This window comes from Camelus ferus, chromosome 21 (assembly GCF_009834535.1).
Source record: "Camelus ferus isolate YT-003-E chromosome 21, BCGSAC_Cfer_1.0, whole genome shotgun sequence".
NCBI classification, from domain to species: domain Eukaryota; kingdom Metazoa; phylum Chordata; class Mammalia; order Artiodactyla; family Camelidae; genus Camelus; species Camelus ferus.
The window spans coordinates 20,982,699-21,005,625 of record NC_045716.1 but is presented as its reverse complement, the minus strand read 5'-3'; the positions used below and the strand labels follow the sequence as shown (position 1 = coordinate 21,005,625).

General features: G+C 55.0%; 1 protein-coding gene across 1 annotated transcript; it reads right to left on the bottom strand.

Annotated features, from left to right (window-relative positions):
* Positions 1-6,594: 6,594 nt before the first annotated feature.
* NES (nestin) lies at positions 6,595-16,184 on the bottom strand. The gene is given in 5 exon segments (XM_032464009.1): positions 6,595-8,407; positions 8,409-11,911; positions 12,158-12,231; positions 14,013-14,137; positions 15,257-16,184. Coding segments are annotated over 5 exon segments (5,754 nt in total). The 5' UTR covers positions 16,040-16,184; the 3' UTR covers positions 6,595-7,138.
* Between the last annotated feature and the right edge of the window lie 6,743 nt (positions 16,185-22,927).

Genomic DNA, 22,927 nt, shown 5'->3' with positions numbered 1-22,927 from the left:
CCCAGCCTCACATGGCTAGGGAGTGGGACTGTTTCTTAAGGAGCTACAGGGAAGAAGATGACCCTGGGGCCAGAGCAGAACCCCACTTTATCCATAGTACCCTGTGATTGTCCACTCATTGCACTTTTAAGGATGTCAGAGCATTAAACTGGAATTGTAAGTGGATCAAGACCAAGGTGGGTCTTTGAAGGTGGGGTCTGAAGAGAAGTCTGAGAAGGGGGCAATGTTTGTCCTTGGGTTCTTAAGGGAGGTGTCTGAGAAGCATATCCTCACAGAGATGGAGTTTAGTAGCAGGTTGGATTTCCCAGAGAGACCTGGGGGCAAGCTGGAAGGAGCTTTGGTCCCTGTTATCAATGCTTTTTCAATGAATCTCTTCTGCAGCAGTAGGAAGGGATCCACCATCTCTGATCTGTGGATGAGGAGCGTTCCAGAGGTAGATATAGGGCTGGAACTAGAATCCTCCCCCAACCTTTCCCTGACACCTGCTGACCTGCTTCGGCAGGGCTGCCGGAAACGGAAGCCTTCTCCTGGCTTTGTTGGGCTTCCTGGGGAAGAGAGAGCTGGTCCAGGGATGACTCAGCACCCTGCACAGAATACAACTCCTGGACCAGTGTGTGTGTGGCCTTTCTTGGCCTAGGTAGGGGGAATCGGCCCCTCATAGTGGGCCATCCTCCATCTCTTTGGGCAGCTGGAGTAGGGGCCCACCTGTATCTGCCTCTGCCTCCAGGGAGGCAGGAGAGATCTGACCATGTGCTCACCTTTGCCAAGCCCCTAGATATGTGATTAAGCTCCCAGCCTCCTTCTCACATGTCTAAAATGGGGTTCCCCCACGGGGTTTCCTGTTCCCTGGGACTGAGGGTGGGGGCAGTCAGAGAGTGTATGGGTGTGTGGAGAGAGGAGGCCCAGCCTGGGTGAAAGTTAGGGGCTTGGAAATTGAGAAGGGGTCTGAGTGCAGGGAGGTAGGCCTTCCTGAGGTCCTCCATCTGCCAGGGTCCCCAGCTTTCCCCAGGCTGCTCTGACCCACACCCCACCTCTTCATGCCTCCCCCACTCCCCACCTTCCCACCCCTGACTCCCACACACTACCCTGACCTCACTGGGGCCTTTGTCCCAGTGCTGAGGCCCTGTCTGTGGGCCTGTCTCCTGCGCAGGAAGAGAAAGGGCCCCATTGTCCTGGCTGCCTGCTGCGACACAGCAGCTCCCAAAGACTTCCAAAAATGCTCAGTTCGTCAGACCCCTGTGGGTGGGAGGGCTTTCCCAGGGGGCCGCAGTCAGATCCTGCCTGGAGTGAGGATCCAGGTGCCCTCTCACCCCGATATGTAAAGTTTCCTCCGTTCCCTAGGCTGGAGGTCCTTCCTGAGATCTAACTTCTGATCAGCCTCCTGTAAAGCAGCCTCCTTCCTCCTGGAAAGGGAGGACAGGAGGATTCATGGGCAGAGCAAGAGGAAGGGTTTGGGAAGGAGAGAAGAAAAAAGAAAAGAGACAGAAGGAAGAAGGAAATCCCCCTCTCCCGAAAGACTCTAGACTCTAGTTAATCGTCTGAGTGGGTAGATCTTGTGGCCTCTGTGTTTATTTCCTGAGGCTTCTTCCTTAGTCTTTAGAAGCTGTTAACAGAGGGAAGGCTGTTGGTTGACCACTTGGACTGGAGCACTTGCGGGGGGCAGCCCACAGCCCCCTGGCCCATGTTCTATGGACCCTAAGTGGCATCTAATGATTCTTAGTATCATTGGCAAAAATGTCTCTCTGTGCCTTTTTCCCCATCAAGGTGAGCTGGAATTCTCTTTTGATACATAACTTCCTGGCAAATGAAACAAACAGAAAAAGAAGGAATCCAGAGGAGGCCAAGAGACTCAGGAGCTGGGATCAGGCCAGGGAGGAGGGAGAAAAGGAAGTGGAAGATGGAGGAGAGGTGAAAAGCGGGAGAGGAATAAGGAGAGAGGGTCTGTGAGTGGTGAGTAGAGGAGGCCGTCAGCGAAGGGGTGTCTCTCCTTAGCAGGGAGGCTGGAGGAAGGGGCCAGAGCCAGGAGGCCATCTCTCCACCCCTGAAATTGAAGCCTCCCAGCCACTCCTTCTGGGACCCTGGGGCTCGGGCTTGGCTTGTTAGCAGTTGATCCCGCAGCTGCTGGGAGGTGGTTCCTCGACAGTGGCCCCCTGGCACCTGCCTGGGGGGGGGGTTATTTCTGGTGCCACAGCTGAGTCATGGGGGTGGGGAGAGTGAATAGGGCTGGGAGGAGAGGAGCTTGTGACTGGAAGAAGAGAAGGCTGAAGGGGGCCCTAGAGTCCCCAGACCTGGGACTCTGGGGCCCGGGGTCTGTCCCTTTGGGGAAAGTGAGACTGGAGGCAACAGCATGAGGAGTAGGAGTTAGGTTACAGGAGAGATGTCCACATTGGAGACCCTGGGTCAATGGGGCTTGGGGAGGGGATAGGGGAGCAGAAGGCAGAGTCCACTTACTGCTCCTGAAATGTTGGATAAGAGACAAGCCTGATCTGGGTGTGGGGGTGCTGTGGTAGAGAGGGGAGAGGGGGTCCCCAGGGTGAATGGAAGCAGAGATCTCCAGACCATGAGAGAGGAAACAGAGTGGACCATATTTTCCTCTGCAGACTCCATGGGCCCTCACCTGAGGCCATTCTGTCCTTCTTCCTGCCCCTGAGCCAGTCCTTCTCCTGGTTCCTCGAGACTCTCCTCTGGTGGGCCCGAGGACTCAGGGGCGGGTCCTTTCTTTATCCATTGGAGCTGCATTCACAAGACACCTTCTCTTTTCCCACCTCCTAGGAAGACCCTCAAGTCTAACTTCCATCCATCCTGCTGCAGGACCCATCCTGGAACTTACCTTCCCCTGTTGAGTGGGGGTGAGGGGGCGCACAGGGACCCAGGGGTCTGTCCCCAAGCCCAGAGCCCTTTGGGTTTTCTGGGCTTAGGTGGGCTTAGCCTCCATTCCCTTCCCTTTCTAGGGGCAGCCCCAGAGGGCACATTCCAGCTGAAATTAAATCACATTCCTCCATCCCTGCCTGACTAGGATTGCATTTCTGACAGCAGCTGTGACACCACAGGGTCAAGTGGCAGCAGCTGGTCCCCCAAGGAGGGGCTGAGGGCGGGGGAATAAGGGGAGCTGAGGGACAAGGGCCTTTGGAAGCAGTAGATGAACTCTGAGTGGTTGATCTCAAGAGGCCAGAGCAAGAAGGGTAGACCCTGCATTGGGAGGGGTAAAGGTTAGACCCCAGGGTCTCAGAGCTGTGTGGAGCCTCAGGGAATGATCCAGTCCTGGCAGTGTTGCTCAGATGGGAAAACCCAGCCCCCAGCATCACCTTCTGAGAGGACCCGGGAAGGACACCCTCTCCCACCCCAGGACCGTGCTCCCGCCTAGACGTGAGGCTGAGGGGGCCCTTTAAGAGGCCACGCTCCGAGCTCCCTTGGCCAGGGCCCAAAGCCAGAGGGCTTTGATTTCCTCTGAGACTCTGGCAGCTCAGCGACAGCAGGGACAGCATCAGGCTGGGCTGAATGGAGAGCTCAGCCCCTGACCTCACCCTCCCAGGCGCCTCAGCCTGCATAGCCTTATAAGGAAGTGCCCCAAACAAACCGAGGAAGCCACCTCCGGCCCCCCACCCTGCCCCCGCCGCGCTCAGAGGCTATATTTACCCAGAGGAGGCCCCAGAATAACCTCCCACTTGTCCTCGTGCTGGGGAGGGGGGGACTTGGCGGGTGCTGCCTCCTCATTCCCTCCCCTGGGACTCCACCCCAACCCCCACCCTCCAGTGCTTCCTGTTGTCTGACCTCATCACAGTCGTTCATTCATTCATTTGTTCATTTATTCAGTTTGTGTTTACTGAGCACCCTCAGGCCCCCAGGCACTGCGCTGGACAGAGTCCATGCTTTCCCAGAGCTTTCAAGATGACAGGGTCTCAGAGGAGCCACAGTCCTCTGGTCCTCCTCCAGCTCCTGCCTAGGTGTCTCCTCTCAGCTGAGAGTTCCCTGGGGGCTCTGTCCTGGGCTCTGTCTGTGTGACCTCCAAGCCAATGACCCTCCAATTGTCATCTCCAACCCAGTCCTCTCTCCTGAGCGCCACATGCCCACCCTCCCCCAGGGCAGCTCCTCTGAGGTCACATTTCCTGCTGGATTCTCTGGCTCAGAAGATGAGACCACCCTCTCCCAGCTGCCCAGGTTTAATACCTGGGAGCCTCTATTGCTGAGTCCCCACTCCACCTCCTGCAATGGATCACCAAGTCCTGAGACTCTGCTTCCCTTACCTGTCTCCTCGCCATCCCCACTGCCACCCTTGTCCCCTGCCGGGACCACCGCAGTACCTTCCCTGATGCACTTCTGTCTGCTCTGATCCACCCTCACACAGCAGCCAGAAGGTTCTACTTAAAATGCAAACCTGGTCATGTCACCTCATGACTTACAACCCTTGATAGGCTCCTCATTTCCTCTAGGGAGAAATCCATATTTCTTAGCTGTCTGGAGAGGCCTTGGCCCACTGACCACCCCCAACTCTCTCTTCAGTCTTATTGTGAACCTTCCTCTCCCCCTCTGGCCACACAAGCCTTCTTTCTGTTCCTCTAATACCCAAGCTTCTCTTTCTGCCCCAGGATTTTGCACATGCTGTTCCCTGACTAGAATCCTTTTCTTGCCCCTCCTCCTTCCCTCTCCCATTGCTGGCCAGCAACTGCTCATCCTTCAGGCTTTCAGGGCAGCCTTCCCTGACCACTTCCTCCCAGACTCCCCCAGCCCAGATCAGGCGGGCCCCCTGCGCTATGCTTCCATAACTTCCTGCCCTTCTCTGTTTTCAAATGTGATTTCCACTCAGAAGCACTTGTTCAGTTAGAAGGTAAAGCTCCCTGAGCTGGGAACCCTGGACTCCCAGTGCCTGCATGGTGCAAGGTGCGGAGTGACGCTCCGTAAATATTTGACAGTCCCTGTTACTGTGCAACCCTCATTTCCCTTGCTGCATAGACAGAGTACCACTACCAAAGAGATCCCGCCACCCATGAGAGCCCCCGTTTAGAAAGTCCTGACTTCTGACTAACTTACCTCCCTCCCCTGTCTGGGATTGTTGGCAGAAATAGCTGGTTTGGGTAACTCTGCAGCGGATCAGGGACCCTGGTTTGGAGGGCAGGAAGGGCACAGAACCCAGGGAAGGGCTACTTGGCTCAGCCTCTGTCCTTGGTCCCTCGCCCAGGCGGGGAATGCCTGAGGCCCTGGGGAGACAAGGCAGAGGGTTCCTCTGTCCCATTAGAAGGACAGGGAGTGGGCCTTATTTGCCCGGATGCCAATTTGCTGGGCCCCAGCCTGACAGCCTGGTGTGATCAGACTCAGCCTTGTTAGCAGTGGGTACAGGAAAGAGAGTGAAGTCTTTGGCTGCCAGGAGGGTGGGGAGAGACAGCACCCTGGATCTCAAGGGCAGGGGTGTATGTGAAACAGGGGCCTGGGTGCCCAAGACAGAGTCTCCTAGATGGAGAAGGAGGAAGATGTGGGCAGAGAAACAGACAGTGAGATTCTGTCAGGGGGCCTCCTGTCCACCCCTCCTTGTCCAGAGGATGAGTTGGGGTTAGAGAGGCTGGCCCCATCTCATCCTCCCCTGCCCTCTCACCCTTGGTCCCGAGGAAAGGAAGAGCCTTCTCCTGGCCCTGGGATTGTCTCCAAATGTGGAACATTTGTCTGGCAGCCCCTGTCCCACCCCCACCCAGGGCATTTAGAAGTGTCACCAGCCCCTCCTCCCCTGCCGAGCTGAGCTGGGGAGTGATTTCTATTTGGGTATCCTGACTTCAAGGCCCTCAGGCCCCGCCTAATCCAGGAACCCCTGGTGCCTCCCTGCCCTACGCAGGGACCCAGAGAATTCCCGGAAAGGGGAGCTCTTGGGGTGGGTGGACCCCCAATCTCACCCCAGTTATAGTACATACCCTTGCTCTTTGGTTTCACCCCTGACAGCTTCAGTCTACCCTCCGCCCACCTCCACCTCCCTCTCTCCCCTGTCTGCAGCTTCACCATGCGAGGAAAATCCCACTGAAGACCTAAGCTGTAGCCCTCCGGCTTTCCCTCGCCTAACTCCTGCTGTCCTTGCCCTGAGAGGCCCCTCAAGTCACCTGGCCCAGCATCCTTCATTCTGTGGCTGAATCTGAGGTTCAGAGAGGTTAAATGCTAACCTGAGGCCACACAGCCAAAGGCAGTACAGGTCTCCCTCTTCCCTCACCCTGCTCTGACCCAGCGGTCTGAGCAGACACCAAGACCAGACAGTTGTTTGGGTTTGGGGCCAGGGGGCTTATTATGCTGGCGGCACTGAGGGGCCAGCGGGGAGGACACAAGAGGGTAGGAGTGGCCCCAAGGCCTAATCCCTGTAATCAGTGCTGTGGGCAGAGATGATGATGGGCCTTGCTTCTGCAGGCGCCAAGGTCACCTGGGCTGGCCCCTCCTTCCCAGGTCAAGCAGCACCCCCAGCCCTCCCCAGGTCCTAACACTGCTGCCTGCAGCCTTTGTCTGCTTTGTCTTCTCCATGAGGACTTCCAGATCCTCCTCTCATCAGGAGGCAGTCCCTCCCCCAGACTCTTCTTCTGTGTCAGCCCTCAGGCCCCCCTGAATTGAGAAAGGACAAGTCCAGGCTTTGTAGGTGGAGGCATTACTTTATTCAGGCAGGGATGAGCCAGACAGGACCATATGGCAAGAATATGGGGAACCAGGACATAGAGGCACCTCCTCACCCTCATTAGCCACCAAACAGACATCCCATGAGGGTGCAGTGAGGAAGAGCAGAGCTGGTGAGCCCTGGTGCATGGACCACCACAGCCCCCTCCCCTCGGAGGAGCCACTGGCCCTGGCCTTTTCCAGTGATGGGATGAGGAGGAAAAGGGTGCAAGGAAAAGGGGGCCTAGTCCTATAGAGATTCAGTTGGCTTCAGCATCTCGAGGCCGGTGCAGGCAGGATGCCCCCCAGTGCAGGGCCCAAGAGGCTGCTATTCATTCCTGGAGCCTCCATTCTTGGACCAGGTCCCTTTGCCACATCCATTTCTCCTTGGCCAGCCAGGCCCCTCAGACAGAAACCACAGGTCAAGAGATCATAAGGTAGGGGTGTTGCCTCTGCATAGGGAGGGGCCTGAGGACATCTCCCCACTCCCCAGGTCCTCAGCGCCAGACAGGGAGCTCTTTCTCTAGTCCTCCCCTGAGGACCAGGAGTCTCCATCTCCTTCTCTTTGAGTGAACTTCAGGAACTGGCCTGCGCCTACGTGAAGAGGACCCCCTGCCCAAGGGGTCTTCAGGGCACCCCCCTCCTCCTCCTCCAAGGGGCTCCCTCGGTCCCCCTCAGGGTCCCCTTTGGGGTCTCCCGGTTTCCCCTGCCCTACTCCCTCAGACTGTTCTAGTCCATTCACCACACCCCCATTCACATGCTCCAACTCTTCCTTCAAGCTGGGGCCCTGGCCATTGACACCAAAGGTGTCCTCTACCTCCAAGCCCGTGTCCTCCACCCCACTGAGGGTCTCTAGAGGGCCAGAGACGTGGTCCTCCCTCTCCAAAAGAGCAGCATCAGACTCTTCCTCTGAGCCTGAGTGCTCAGTGCTGTCCTGGGACTCAGTCTCCTGAGCAGTCATGGGGGCATCGGACGCTGCACCCCTCAAGCCATCATCCCAGGGGACACTGACATCCACGGTCTCAGACCCCAGAAGGTTCCCTTTCTGAGGGCCACTCAGGGCAGGGAGGCTGCCCACAGAGGGCCCTGGCTCCCACCGTCCAGCCCCTGGCTCCCGCCCCTCCTCTTCTTCCTCCCCCTCCTCCCCACTCTCTTCCTCATCTGCAAATCCATCAGACTCCCCATCCCTATCCCAGGCTGCAGGCTCCAGGAGCAGCTGGGGCACCTGGCCCAGAGGCTCTGCCACCTCCCCAGGGGCCCCAGGGAGGAGAGACGCCTCAGTCCCCAGATCCTCAAACTCTTCCGACAGATCAGATTCATGGCCACGTTCCTCTTCCTCCTCATCTCCCTCCTCCTCCTCTGAGGGTTGGGCCCCAAGGCCCTCAGAGGCCAGGACAGCAGAGCCCCAGCCCTCTTTTTTGGTCTCCCCTTGAGGGGAGGGCCTCTGCTCTCCAGCCGGTTCCCATTTAGGGGAAGCAGGGGAACTGAGGTAGAGGCCCAGGGGAGTGGAGTCGGGAAGAGTCTCCCCTAGTTCATCGGCCTCGCTCTCTTCTCTGCTTTCCTCCTCCTCCTGGAGGCCCTCAGGGATCCCCCCAGAGCCTAAATCCTCTTGCTCACCCTCCACCTTCCCCAGGACCTCAGCCCTGCCCTCCAGCCCCCAGCTTCCCTCTTGGCTCCCCTCAGTCAGGGACTGGGGCCCAGGGGCATCTTCAGGGATTGGGACGGGTGAGCAGGACTCAGTGGGCCTTGGGCTGGGGGGCCCTGGCACTGGTTTTTCATCCTCTTCTTGCTCCTTCTGTCCCCAGGGGCCTAGGTTGAGGGGTGTCACTTCCATCATGGCACAAGGTTTCAGCAGGGAACATCTCCCCTGCTTCCCCAGGGGCCTCAGGCTCTGACTCCTCCCAGCCCCTGGGAGTCTCCAGCGGGTCTCTGTTCTTCCTGGGCAGTGTGGACAGCTCTGGCTCCAGAGCAGCTGCCTCTTTTAGCTCCTTCCTGGGCCCTTCCAAGTCCTGCACCCTCTCTGCCTCCAAACCTTCCTCCCCGAGGGATGGCCCCATCACCTCCTCTCTGGCCAGGCCACCTCGGTCCTCCAGCCCCACCATCTCTGGCTCTGGTTCCTGTTCTGCTCCTGCAGACTCACCCACGGCAGTCTCTAACCCCAAGGTGACCTCTGGGAAGGCTCGGCCCTGCCTGGGGGCCACATCCTCATCTTCCAACACCGGCTCTGTCACCTCCGACATGTCCCAGGGAGCTTGGAGACCCAGGGCCCCCAGCTGCTCTGGCTGCCTTTCAGGGTCCTGGAGGCCCTCAGTGCTTTCCTCCCCGCCAGCCCCCTCAGCTGGGACCCTCTGCTCCTTGGGCTCAGGGCTCCCTGGCTGCCCCTCACCTGTGCTCCAGTCCTCCCCTGCAGCTGTCAGCTGCAGCTGACCCTGCTCTACAGCCTCCCCCTTCCCAGCGAAGCTATCCTGTTCCTTCTGATCCAGCTCTGCCTCATTCTCATTGTCCACTCTAGCCCTCCCAGGGGACACTTCCTGATTCAGTTCTTGGTCCCTCCCCAACACATCTTCCCACTTCTGCTGATGTGCAGAGAGTGGCAGCTCTTGTCCCTCCTCTTCCAGAGACCTCAGTGACTCTTGATTCTCTCCGTTCTCTACATCCTCATCCTCTCCCAGGGACCTTTGACTTTCCTTGTCTACCTCCTCTGGAGATCTCAAATTCTCCAGGTTCTGCTCTCCCAGAGACCTCAGTGATTCTTCAGTCAGCTTTTCTAGGGGTCTCAATGTCTCTTGTTTCCCTTCCACAGACCCCAGTGGTCCTTGACTTTCTGTTTCTAAAGGTTTCAGTATTTCCAGGTCTTCTTCTCCTGTAGACTTTAGTGGTTCTTGACTCTTTGTTTCTAAAGATCTCACTGCCTCTACACTCTCGCCATTTAGGGAACTTATTAACTCTTGAGTCTCTTTTCCAAGAGATATAACTATCTCCTGGTCTTTTCCAAGAGACCTCAGTGGCTCTGATTTCACCTCTTCCAGAGGTCTCAGTGTCATCCGGTCTTCTAGAGACTTCAGTGGCTGTTGAGTCTCTTTTTCTAGAGATCTCAATGTCTCTTGATTCTCATCTTCTAGGGACCTCAGTGGTTCCTGATTCTCTTTTTCTGGAGGTCTCATTGTCTCTTGGTCGTCTTCTTCCAGAGACCTCAGTGGCTCTTGATTCTCTTTTTCTGGAGGTCTCATTGTCTCCTGGTCACCTTCTTCCAGAGACCTCAGTGGCTCTTGATTCTCTTTTTCTGGAGGTCTCATTGTCTCCTGGTCACCTTCTTCCAGAGACCTCAGTGGCTCCTGATTCTCTTTTTCTGGAGGTCTCATTGTCTCCTGGTCACCTTCTTCCAGAGACCTCAGTGGCTCCTGATTCTCTTTTTCTGGAGGTCTCATTGTCTCCTGGTCACCTTCTTCCAGAGACCTCAGTGGCTCCTGATTCTCTTTTTCTGGAGGTCTCATTGTCTCCTGGTCACCTTCTTCCAGAGACCTCAGTGGTTCTTGATTCTCTTTTTCTGGAGGTCTCATTGTCTCCTGGTTGTCTTCTTCCAGAGACCTCAGTGGCTCCTGATTCTCTTTTTCTGGAGGTCTCATTGTCTCCTGGTCATCTTCTTCCAGAGACCTCAGTGGCTCCTGATTCTCTTTTTCTGGAGGTCTCATTGTCTCCTGGTTGTCTTCTTCCAGAGACCTCAGTGGCTCCTGATTCTCTTTTTCTGGAGGTCTCATTGTCTCCTGGTCATCTTCTTCCAGAGACCTCAGTGGCTCCTGATTCTCTTTTTCTGGAGGTCTCATTGTCTCTTGGTCGTCTTCTTCCAGAGACCTCAGTGGCTCCTGATTCTCTTTTTCTGGAGGTCTCATTGTCTCCTGGTCTTCTTCTAGAGAGATCAGTGACTCCTGGTTTTCTTTTTCTGGAGACCTCAGTGGCTCCTGGCTTTCTCTTTCTAGAGGCCTCATTGTCTCCTGGTTGTCTTCTAGAAACCTCAGCGACTCCTGGTTTTCTTTTTCTAGAGGTCTCAAAGTCTCACGTGTCTCATCTTCTGGAGACCTCAGGGATTTACGATTCTCTTTTCCTAGAGGTCTTGATGTCCCCTGGTCTTCTTCTTCTAGAGATCTCAGTGGTTCTTGATTATCTTTTGCTAGAGGCCTCAATGTTTCCTGGTTCTCTACTTCTTGAGATCTCAGTGGCTCTTGACTCTCCTTTTCTAGAGCTCTCAATGACTCAAAGTTCTCCTCTTCTAGGGACTTCACTAATTCTTGGTTTTCCTTTCCTAGATATACAAACGTCTCTATGTTGCCTTCAAGAGACCTCATTATTTCCTGATTCTCCTTTTCTAGAGATTGCCATGTCTGTAGGTCTTCTTTTCCTATAGGCTTAAGTAGTTCTAGAGTCTCTTTTTCTAGAGGTCTTGCTACCTCCATATCCTTTTCTTCTAAAGATTTCAATAACTCTTGATTCTCCCTTTCTGGAGTTTTTAGTGTTTCTAAGTTCTCTTCTTCCAAAGACCTCAGAGATTCTCTTTTTTCCTTCTCTAGAGATCTCACTGTCTCATGGCTCTGTTTTTCTAGAGACCTCAGTGGATCCTGAATCTCCTCTTCCAGAGACTTCAGAGTTTCTTTTTCCAAAGGACCCTGGGAGTCCTGGATTTCTTTCATGTCAAGGTTCCCCTCCTCTTGCCATGTTTCCTGTTGCAAGCTGCTCACTACTTTGACCTCTACGGCTGTTTCTTTCTCTGTCAGCTCCCAGATTTGCCCTTCACTTTCCTCCTGGAATCTGCTGGACTCTCTAGACCCACCGAGTTCTCCATCTTTGGCTTCTAAACTGGGGTGGTCAGAGCTGAGGGCTGGGGCCAAGGAGACATGATCTTCAGGGGACTGGCCTGGACTGGCCTCTTGCTGCCTGCCCCCAGGCTCCTCTGGTCCTGGCAGGACACTGGCAGGGATGGCCACCTTGGCTTCAGCCCACATGGCTTCTGAAGCCTGTTGTCTCCCAGCCCGTGGCTGGAGCAAGGAGAGAGGGGCATCGTGGGCTCTGATCTCAGCATCTGTAGCAGGACAGGGAGCCTGAGGTGTGGGTGGGATGGGAGTGCTGGCCGAGGTGGGGGTACGGGTCTGAAGGAATTCCTGGCTCTTCAGAAAGGCTGGCACAGGTGTCTCAAGGGTATCAGGCAAGGGTGAGGAGAGGGGAGTAGGGCTCAGGACAGAGAGCAAAGGTCCCAGACGCCGGCCCTCGGGGGTCCCAGGGACATGCAGCTCCAGCTTAGGGTCTGGAAAGGCAGAGGGGAAGAAACAGTGTCAGGATGTACTGGTTGGGGGAGCAGCTACCGCTTCTGGCAAGAGTGCTCATGGGCCCTGCTCCTGCCTCCCACCGGCTGGGCTAAGAGTATGCTTGCTGCTGTTGGGGGCTCCATTGTCAATACTGAGACTGGTGACTCTCAGGAAGGGAATCTCTCCGGGGTATAAAGAGGAAAGAAGGGTAAAGTTCTGGTGGGGAACTTGGCCCCTCCTCTTACCCAGGTAGCTGAGGGGAACCTTGGAAGTACTGCCAGGTGTCTGCAGCCGGGAGTTCTCAGCCTCCAGGAGGGTCCTGGGGACAGGGAGGGAAAGCTGGGTCAGTCCTCTGCTCCCAGGCCTGTAGGCAAGCCAGCTAGGGAAAAGTCACAGCTGAGCATGCGCATTCTGTTCCATGCAACACAGCCAGCTTCCTCCTTATTTCCACCACTATCACACAAAAGCCACATGCAGGGTTATACTTGGCTATGCACATGAAATTGCATGGTCACATCCACAGATATCACGCACTTGGTCACACGAGTCACACACTTATTTGGCGTACACAGCTGGGCTCACAGACACACAAGCAGATTCCCACACGGTTGGATGACACAGTGTACACACACCCACCAATGCTTAGACTATCTCCTCCCCACCCCAGGCCTATGACCTCATCCTCTGTGTGGGGGGCCGATTCTCATGCTAATTGCTGCCTTTGTCCACACTGCCATCTGGAGGGTCTGAGTAGGGGGCTTCCCAGGGGAAGTGGGAATTCTCAGGCCGTTCCCATGTGATAGGCTCCCTCCTCCCCCAGGGCCCCCAGAGCTGGTCACAGACAAAAGCAAATGAATTCAGCTCCCTCTTTCCAAACCCTTTTCATGCCTCAAAACCCAGCGGTTAAGCCTGCCCAGACCCTTCCCCTCACTGGTTTGCTTAGGGGTCAAGGACCTCATCTTGTGATCTCTAAGTACTCTGGATTCCAAGCCCTTCAGGGCAACGGAGGTCTTTATGTCTATGCCCCTGCCTTAGCGCCCCACGGTGATGGAGGAGGAGGGGACCAACAGAGGGAGGGAGGACCAATCAATTCAGCAAGTGATGCTGAACATCTGTCTCCTCTGTGTTCTTCTTCATGACCTCTGAGTCTGGTTAGTGTTGCCTATGGTCTCACCTCTGTACTTCCCGTTGCAGCATCGTGCTTTCTGAGCTCTGTGCTCCATGGAGGTGGAGCCTTTCTCCTCCTCATCCCGAGATCCTCACTTACCTTCCCTCTCTGGGCCCTTCCACCCCTCCCCACTGAACCTGTCCCAGGGTCCCTGGCTTTGTTTGCTTGTGGATTCTGAGGGCACAGTCCTCCTGCCTGTCCAGCCCTGGCCCTGACCCTGCAGGCTTGGGGTATGCAGCCCTTCACAGTGGTAAAGCCTCTTCCTCAGACTCCATCACTGGAACCTTGGCTAACCAGGTTTGTTCAAGGCCACAGAGCCAGAGAAGCAGCATTTCCTCGGCCTCAGCCTTTCCTGAGCCAACAGGGAATGTGGTCAGTAGAGGGGCAGGGCAGGGCCAAGGGCACTAGGACTTGAAAGGAGTCAGGCCCCAGGACATGCAGGATGAAAGGAACTTTGGATGTGACTCGGCTAATCTCCCATTGTCCAGACAAAGAGACTGAGGACCAGGTCAGGTGGCAAGTCAGTGTGACCACTGCACACCTGCAATTCCTCCTTCCCGAGGCAACTCAAGGACATCACCCTCTCGGTATGAGCACACAGAGAGACTGGGTTTTTCAGCCCCTTGGAGAAAGGGTCTGGATGTGGATGACCCACATGTGTCCAGCCCTCCCTCCTGAGGCTGTCCCACTCAGCTGTATCACCTGTCCTTGGAGGATTTCCTGGGCACAGGATACCTCTCCTCAACCCACAGGAGGAGCAGGTGGGCTTAGGTGGGATACATTGTGGTGTGGAAGGGATCAGCCTAGAGTCACAGGACCTAGTGGTGGCAGAGCTGACACCGCCCGTGGCTGTGGGCCCCTTCAGCCAGGAGAATACCCTGGCGTGTAAATGTGCATCTGAGTGTCTGGGTGGGTCAGTGTCAACATGGTACCTGTATGTGGCCACCTCCAGGCTGAGGGACATCTTGAGGTGTGCCAGCTGCTGCCGACCTTCCAGGACCTGGGCGATCTGGCTCTGTAGGCCCTGTTTCTCCTGCTCCAGGGCCTCCACTGCCAGCTGCAGAGCAAGTCAGAGGCAGTCGGTGAAGGGGCGGGGTCCTTCCTGCCAGCTAACTTGCATCCCCTTTGGCTGCTGCAGCAGCACCTTCTGCTCCTTGAGGAACTTCTCTGCAGAGCAGACTCCTGCCTCCCCTACCCCACTCTCTGCCTGGAGAACCCCCTCTGGAGCCTCCGAGGAGAAGAGCATAGGGGCCCCTCTCAGCCCTCTCCCACGGCCTGGCTCCTCCTCCTCGGATGCTGATTAAATGGTAGCACATGCTGCTCAGAATTCAGCTCCCACAGGAAGGAGGAGGTGAAGGAGGAGAGGAGATGGGTTACAGGGAGGAGGAGAGGGGGAAAAAAAAGTGGAAGCAGAAGGAAAAACGATTAATCAAGAGGCCCAGAGCCTGCAGGACTGGAAGCCAAACAGCCCCAGTCCCAGTCACTGTCTCCTGCTCCCCACACCAGGCCCCTACCCCCTCCACTTCCCACATGTTCTGGAATCTTTCTCCTGAGAGGAGGGGTGGGGAGGTGGCTATGATGAGACCTCTGTCTGGCTCAGGCAGAAGGCTGTTTTCTCAGCTGCTGGTCACATCTGCGCAGTGTGAGGGGGAGCAGCTGTCCCAGGCGTCTGGAATGTGCTGGAGAGCTGAGAAGTCCTGACAAGGGAGAAGGGCTGGTGGCCCCTCACCCAGGGCCCCTCACCCTGGGCCCCTCACCCTCTCCTGTCAGGGGGAGGAGGGAGGTGGGAACTTGGACGTTCTGAGTGGCCAGACCATCCAACTCAGCCTGAGAGGGAAAGTCCTGGGCATCTTCTGAGTGACAGCAGAGCCTAGGGAGGGGCCCAGGGGCCCTCAAGGTTGGAAGGTACCATCCAGACAGTGAGGAAGCTGCTGGAACATCTTGGGCCTGTCTGTCCTTCCAGGGAGTACTCTTCAAGAGGGCTCTGAACCCCCTTTAGGCCAGCCCTACTCTAGACAGAGTTGTGAAAGTCTACTCCGTTTTCTCTAGGCATGGTTTTCCAAGAAGTGGCCCCTGAATCCACAGCCACTCCCACTCCCCAATCCCTTCCCCAGGTCTCTGAGCCCCAGAGGGACATCTCGAAGCCTTGTCCTGCCCAGGCCCCCAACTTGCTCACCTGGAACTTCTCAGTGGCCCGCAGCCGCTCCTGCCAGCGGCTCTCCAACCTCTGCTCCAGCGCGGCCCTGCGCTCCTGGAGGCCGCCGCGCTCCGCTTGGAGCTGCTGCAGCTCCAGGCGACCCTCGCGGGCGCCCTGCACGGCGCGGCCCAGACGCTCGCGGGCCTGGCCCAGCGACGCCTCCATCTGCGCCACGCGCTCCTGGTAGCCGCGCACTGCCCCGCGCCACGCCTCGCCCAGCCGCCGCGCCAGCTCCTCCACCTCGGGGGCCGGCGCGGGGGGCCCGCGGGGCGGAGCGGGGCCACGGGGGGCGCAGGCAGCCTGGGCGTTCAGGCCCGCGCGCTCCTCCTCGTGCGCCGCGCGCAGAGCCTCCAGCTCGCGCTCCAGCTCCGCCGCCTGGGTGTTCAGCCAGGCCTGGGCGCATTTCTCGGCCTCGACCGCGCGCCGGCTGTGGGCCACCTCCTCTGTCGTCCGCTCCCGGGCCAGCCGCAGCTGTTGGCACCGGCCCGCCACGCTCTCTACCTCTTCTGCCAGGTTATCGCGCGCCACTTCGGCCGCGTGCTTCTCCCGCCAGCGCTGGTCGACGAGGGCTCTCAGGGCCGCCAGCTCGTCGTCGGCACGAGCTCTCCAAGAGGCGTCCCCGGACTGTGCCCGGAGACCCCCGAGCTCCGCGCTGAGCAGCTCATTCTGCTCTTCTAGCGCCTTGACCCGGGCCAGGTAGGCCTCCAGGCGCCGGTTGAGCTCCCACATCTGAAAAGATTCCTCCCCCAGGCAGCCCTCCATCCTGCTCGTCTGACCCACCGAAGGTGGAGAGACGCGGAGCACTAGGAGAAGCCAGCAGCTCTCAAAGCTTTTAGGACGAAAGGGAAAAGGATACGGATGGGGACAATGACGGGGCGGGGCGAAGAGAGCCGGAGCAACTCAGAATCGGGAGTGGGAGCGAGGCTATTCATACTCCCGCCAGCCTGGCGGGAAAAGGGGCGGGACCCAGACCTTAACCCCTTAGAGTTCAGAGAAACGGCCGCAGCCTCTGTCCCCGCAGCCCGGAGTGCTGGAGAGTGGAACTAAAGGAAAATCTATGCCTGGAGAATCCGATCCGACGGTGGTGGCTGTCTGGGGGAGGAGGCCTTGAGGAAGGTTCATAACTCCAGATAAAAGCAGATTATGCACAGAATTGAGCCTGTGGAGGAGAGTGCCAGGGGATTCAGGCCTGCGAGGGAGTGGGAGTCTCAGTTACTCCGCACACGCAAGAGAGGTACCACTTACTGAATTCCTTCAAGACTCAGTTTCTTCATCCATAAAATGGGAGCAACAATGGACGTCTTACCGGACTGCAGAGAGGATAGATGTGGCCATGTTTTAGGTAAATAGCAAATGCTCACCCTCCTGAAATACTGGAAGAAGGCAGAATTGCTGAGAGGTTAGAAAGACACTACCTGGAAAACAAGAACAAATGTTAGCTGTATTGGGAGATTGCCTATGTGTGCGCGCGCGCACACACACACACATCCTATTTCCTCAGTCTCCACGGGGAAACGGAGAGATCGGGCAAAAAGGTGTTTCCCCCACTATTCGCTTCCATTCTTCCTGCCTTTCTTTCATATAACCTGAGTTTCACATACTCTGTTTAGGTAGTGGAAAGTTTCCCCCAGTTCTCAGGGAAGGGCACCCATCCTGTCCTTAGTGTCGGATTTTTTGGGTGGATGGCGCCCCCTGGTGGCTTACAGACCAGGCCAAGAAGAGGAAACAGAAAGAGGCAAGCTCTTAGTCACAGCTAGCCCACATCTGTCGAGCCTTTGTCATGTGCCAAATCATGTTCCAACATTTTATTTATGTTATCTGACTGAATCCTCAAAACATCCCTTTGTGGGTTTCACAGTTCAGGAATCTAAGAGCTCACTGAGGGTGGGAATAATTGGGAAGGCCTTGAGGAGGAGGGGGTCCTTGAACTGGGGAGTGGGGTAGAGGAACAGGCGGGATTTGGGGTTTGTAAAGGGCAGGCAGGATCAGAGAGGGAGAATCAGGAATTATGAGACTGAGGGGATCTTTGGGGAAGGAATTTTGCTCACATAAATCAAGTTTAGCTCTACAAGTGTTAATTGAGCACCCACTGTGTGTCAGCACTCTGTCCCAGCCCTGGAGGAGCTTATAGTTTGGTGACGTGAGGGCAAAGGTGATGGGTGCTCATAGTCTGGTAGTGGAGAGAAACAAAATAAGATTATTACAATACTTGGCACCTGAGGTGTCCAGAGAGACCTGGGGGAGCACAGAGAGCAGAGAGGGTTTTCTGGGTAGGGGGAATGAGCAGAAGGCCATCCCACCAATACCCCTGCCCCTGTCCCCAGGCCAGCTGGGCTTTGGGAACTCACCCCCAATATGTGAAACTGGCAGGGAGGGGCCAGTGGGCGTGGTGCAGGGGGACCGACTGAGACTTAGTGCAGACCAGGAGGCTGAGGCTTCTCCGTCCCTACTTTACCTCACAAATCCTGCTGTTTGGTTTGGGCTGGGGCATCCCAAGAGTTGTGTCCAGGGGAGCTGACTTGGAGGCTCTCCCTCCTCTTTTACTTCCTGGCTGTGGGGAGAGAGAAGCTGAATACTTGAGATTCCCTGGAATCCTTGAGCAGGTGCCCTGGAGACGTGGGATGGCATTGGGGTGAGGAGTTTCTCTCCTGGACCCCTCACTCTCACCCAGAGAGGAGACATTTGGCACCGTGTCTCATGGAAAGAGCACTGAATCTGACTTTTACACTTTCTAGCTGAATGACCTTAAATGAATCACATAGCTTCTTCAACTGAGCCTCAGTTTACCTATTTGGTAAAGGAGGTTAATACTGAATCATCCCCAGACATTTGTTCTGAGGATTAAACAAGACCACATATGTTAAGGTCTTTGTACAAAGCCTTTCTGAGGACCATCACCATGAAAGCCATCAAGCTAGAGCAGACTCTCTTTGCATGAACTGCTCTCGGTGAGTTCTGGGAGCCATGGGGAGCAGAGATGATCTGGAACTCTGGAGAAGAGCGGAGTGTTGCTTTTCCTAAAGCAAGAGAACCTGGGTGCCAGCCAACACAGCTGGCAGAGCTGACCCCAAGGCCCAGTCAATTCTAAACAGACAAATGATAATTGAGGTGATGAGAAACTGAGGAAAATGAGGCCCTCCATGGGCCAGCAGGCACTCAATGGGCAAAATGTGGGCCTGGTGTCATCTACTTCCCCCAGGGGTTGCACTGGGTTATTAGGATTTCTGTGAGGCCTTTTGCTGCACTTCTTATGTCCCTGGGCCCAGGACATGTGGGCTAAGTGATACGACAGCCGGTGGATACAAAGTTCAATAGCCATCCCCAAGGATGTCCGTGAGAAGGGCTCTGTGGGCTGCCCCGCAGGGTTCTATCCTTGGTCCTGACAATCACAAGTTATTTATTTGTTTGTTTGAACTGTCAACTAGACCAAAGAATGCGCTGCAAAAAATGCTAATAATGCTAATCAAAAGTGAGACGTGTGTATAGCTGTTACATTATGACTAACACAAAAAATTAAGAAAATACTCTCTGGCATTCAAAACTTTATCAGACTCAGCAAAGAAACAAGTTTTTATTAAAGACTTGAATACATGGTGGGGTCTGTTTGTTTGTTTTTAATGGAGGTACTGGGGATTGGACCCAGGACCTCGTACATGCTAAGGATGTGCTCTACCACTTAGCTCTACCCTTCCCGCAACAAGGTTTTATTAAAGACTTGAATAAAAACACAGAAGCCTTATTAATCAAATCTACATATTATGCAAAAACTAGGAGTTAGGGTTTGACAGAATAGGAAACAAAATGAACCAGATGACATTTAATAGAAATAAATATAAAATTCCACTTTGGATTTCAAAAAAAAAATCAATAGAGTTAAAAGAGAAAAGACTAATGCCTATCTCGTGAAGAAAACCTGAGAGTTTTAGCAGACCACAAGCTTGCTATGAACCAACACTGTGACGCGGCTGCCTAAGAAACTGAAAAGGATGTAAGTGATTTAATAGATGCAAGATGCCCATAGCAGGGGTGGTGGCATTCCCTTACTCTGTACACCTGGAGTATTGTTCTGGATACAGTATTTTAAGAGGGAACTTGATGGGTTGGAATGGATCCCAGGGGAAGATGAGCAAATGGTAAGGGAACTTGGAATAATGTTTGATGAAAACTTTCTAAACCTATTCATGTCTCAGGATTGCAGCTACGTTCCAAAACTAAAAATAATAGCCTCTGAGCACCACACATATTCTAAAGAAAGTTGCCAGACCCACCCAGAAGGCATTACTCTCCAGTCCCCAGGAGAGAAGGCAGGCTGCGTGCCACGGCACTGGAGGGCGGGGTGGCTAGCCCTGGAGGGCAGGCTGCAGCTTCCCATCCTCTGCTCAGAGGGGAAGGGTGATGCCCATCGAAGCAAATGGGCGCAGACTTCCAAGGGGACAACTCTTCAAGGCTGGGAGTCTCCCCAAAGGGCACACTGGTGTCCCACTCTGGGGCAGCTGTCTTTTAGGGCAGGGGGCTTGCTCATCTGCCCTCTGAGCTTCACTGAGTAGGGGACACAGACTCCAGAGAGGGATGACCAGAAATAGAAGGGGCCACAGGGAGCAACAGGTGAAGTTACCTGTGCCAAGAGGACTCTGTGCAAGGAGCCCCCCCTTCTCTAGGGCAGCAGCTTTGGGCATCACCACCCTCAAGGGAGGGCTGCATCTGAAGGAGGCTGACTCTAGTGTGGGGTAAGTAGCACTCACCCCTGTCTCCTCCTTCCTCCTGCAGAGGAGAAAGAAGCCTCAGAGCGAATCTTCCAAAATGTCCTTAAGGGACAGGAGAGGGAGACACAACAGATTGTCACTGCAGGCAGTGATCAGAGTTCTAAAGCTGCTTCATTTTACCTCCCCTCTCTCCCACTTCTTAGCCTCATACTGCAGAGGCTAGGGCAGGGGGCAGGAAGTCGCTCTTGCCCCCATCCCTAACTTGGCCCCTCCTTTCCATCTCCCTATCCCCTCTTCTCTCTTCCCCTCCACTTCCCAACTAGATGGGTCCTACTGGACATGTGTGGCAGGGGGTAATGTCAGCAAGGAGTCACAAGTCTTTTGACAACAAGAAAAAAGATGAGAAGAGGGAAATGAGAGGGATGGAAACCAGACAGAGGGAGGGACGACAACTTTGAGAAGCTCTGTGCCAAGAGATCTACAGAATTAGAGAGAGGGAGAGAGCCAGTGCTGAGGAAGTGGCCAGCAGAGCAGCAAACAGGCCCAGGGACCCCTCCTGGGAAGTCTGGCTTTGGCCTGAGAGCTTTGGGTACTGGCTGGACCCAGTCTTTCCATCCTGCTCTTCCCCAGCCATGTGAGGGAGGCGTGGAGCTGGAGCTGGTGCTGGGAGGTGGAAATGCTGCTTCCTTCTTCATTCTCTCCTTTCCCAACTGGAGGGGTGATGGGGTCGGCTGTGCAGCCTTCTCCTTTCCCTCGTGTCGACAGCAGGGCAGATGGCCTCCAGTTCTCCATCCTAGAGGAGGGGTTGAGGGAGGGCAAGTGGGGTGAGAAAAACGTTGAACAAAGAGCCTTGGCTTTCTGTGTAACCTTGGACTAGTCTATTCACCCCTCTGGGTCTTGGTTTCCTCATTAATGTATTCAAATAAAGCACGTATTGAATGCCTGGCGTACCATAGGCACTAAATAAATGTTGCGATAGAATAAAGAATGATTCAGGTGGAGCCCTAACCTCAAGGAATCAAGGGGCTTGTTGGAGGACAGACGTGGGAGTGTGAAGTGGGTAGAGAAGCATGATGAACTGGGGAGGGAGGGGGCAAAGGAGGCAGCAGAGTGATTAAGTTTGGGCCTTAACCCTCCAGGCTGCAGAAGCGTTTTAACTTCAGTCGAAGGTTACCTGTTCAGATCTGCATCTTGGAAAGATCACTGCGGGGGATTAGGGGTGGGTGGGATCGGGGAGACAGGTGGCATGGCCAGTCAGGAGGTGATGAGATCGAGGTGATGAGAACTGGACCTAGGGGCGGAGAGGAGGGAAGAGTGAGGTGTATCAGTTCCAGGAAAAGTTAGATGTGGAATGGAGAGAGGGGACAGGGGAGAATTCCCATACATATGGCTTGGCCCTAGGATGGGGTGGAATGGAGGTACAGGGAGAGGTGCAGGGCTGGGGCTTACATTTAGAAGGATGACCCCAGAGTGAGGTGGATAAAGGGGAAACTGTGAGCTTGGATGAAGTCGTTCAAGGAGAGAGGGTAAGGGTACAGAAAGATGAGGTCTTCCTTTCTATCTCTGACCCTCTGGATCTGTGGTTTGATGAGGAAATTGCAAACAAGCAGCCACCTGGCTCTGTGTTCATCTCAGGGCTCCCATCCTGCAGAAAATAAAAGGGACTGCAGGGGTACATGGCCACCAGGGGCCGCTATTGCTTCAAGAAGAGCTACATTCCCTGGGGAAATCTGGTGGGGGGGGACACACACACACACACACACAAACATACACACCCATTTTTTTAAACTGTAAGATTTAGGTGGTGAAGCAGATAATATTATCAACCTTATCATCCATGGTTTTCTATCAACGGAAACAACCCAGAGAGGCTAAGTAAACTGTCAAAGATCACACAATTAGAACTTGAAGTCAGAGTTCTGACTCAGCCCACACCTCCATCTCTCGGGGAAAGACAGTGATGATGGATGATGATGGGTGGTCAGAGGATGAGTCAGATAGGCTCTAGTAGGGAAGTCTTTAATCTCTACCATCCCTCGTGCTCCTCCTAGCATCTCACTCAGGGCCACCTTGGGCCACACGGAGCTGGGAGATAACTAAGTGTGGACTCAAACTCCTCTCCCCTGGTTAAAATTGAGTCTGCCTCTCCGACCACTACCCACCTACCCAGTTTGGGTGAGAAGTGGACAAAGAAAACCAGCTGGCGCTGGACTGGAGCTGGAATTAGAGGGCTAAGGTTGAACTTGGGCTGGGGTCCCAGAGAAGACACTGACAGTGCTTCGTGTGTTTGGCGGTACCTTGCTGCCCTGCCCACACTGAGCTCCTTTCAGCTGTTTGGTGATCGACTGTTCAACTCCACGCTGATCTGGCCAAACCCCAGGGCTGAGTGTGGCTCTGAGCACCCCACTGAAGGAGGGCACAGAAACACTGCAATGCGCCCGCTGAAGGACCAGGCACCTGGAGGCAGTGGGGCAAAGCTGTTAAGAGCACAGGCTCTGGTCGCAGGCCTCAGTTTGCATCCGGGACAGACGCTTAACCTCTCTGAGTCTCAACCTCCTTTTCTATAAAATGCAGACAATAACACTCTTTCAACCTACGTACAGAGAGCTCACCTCTCAGGCTGTCTTGTCTGAATACTAGTGCCTTGTCCCCAGCAGGTGCTCAGTGTATGTTTGTGAAAACGAATAAATGAGTGAATAAGGTGGGGGGTGTTTGGGTTGTTACCACTCATGCCACTCAGAACATCCTTGCCTGGGCCTCCTGGTGCACGTGTGTGTGACATTCTCTGAGGAGCCACCTGGACGGGAACTGCTGGTTGGAGTGACTCCATTGGATAATGCCACAGCGTTTTTTAAAGTGGGCATACCAGCTTACTCTCCACCAGCAGTGTACAAAGAGTTCCCCTTGCTCTGTATTGCCTTGGTACTGTCAAGGTTTTAAAATTTTC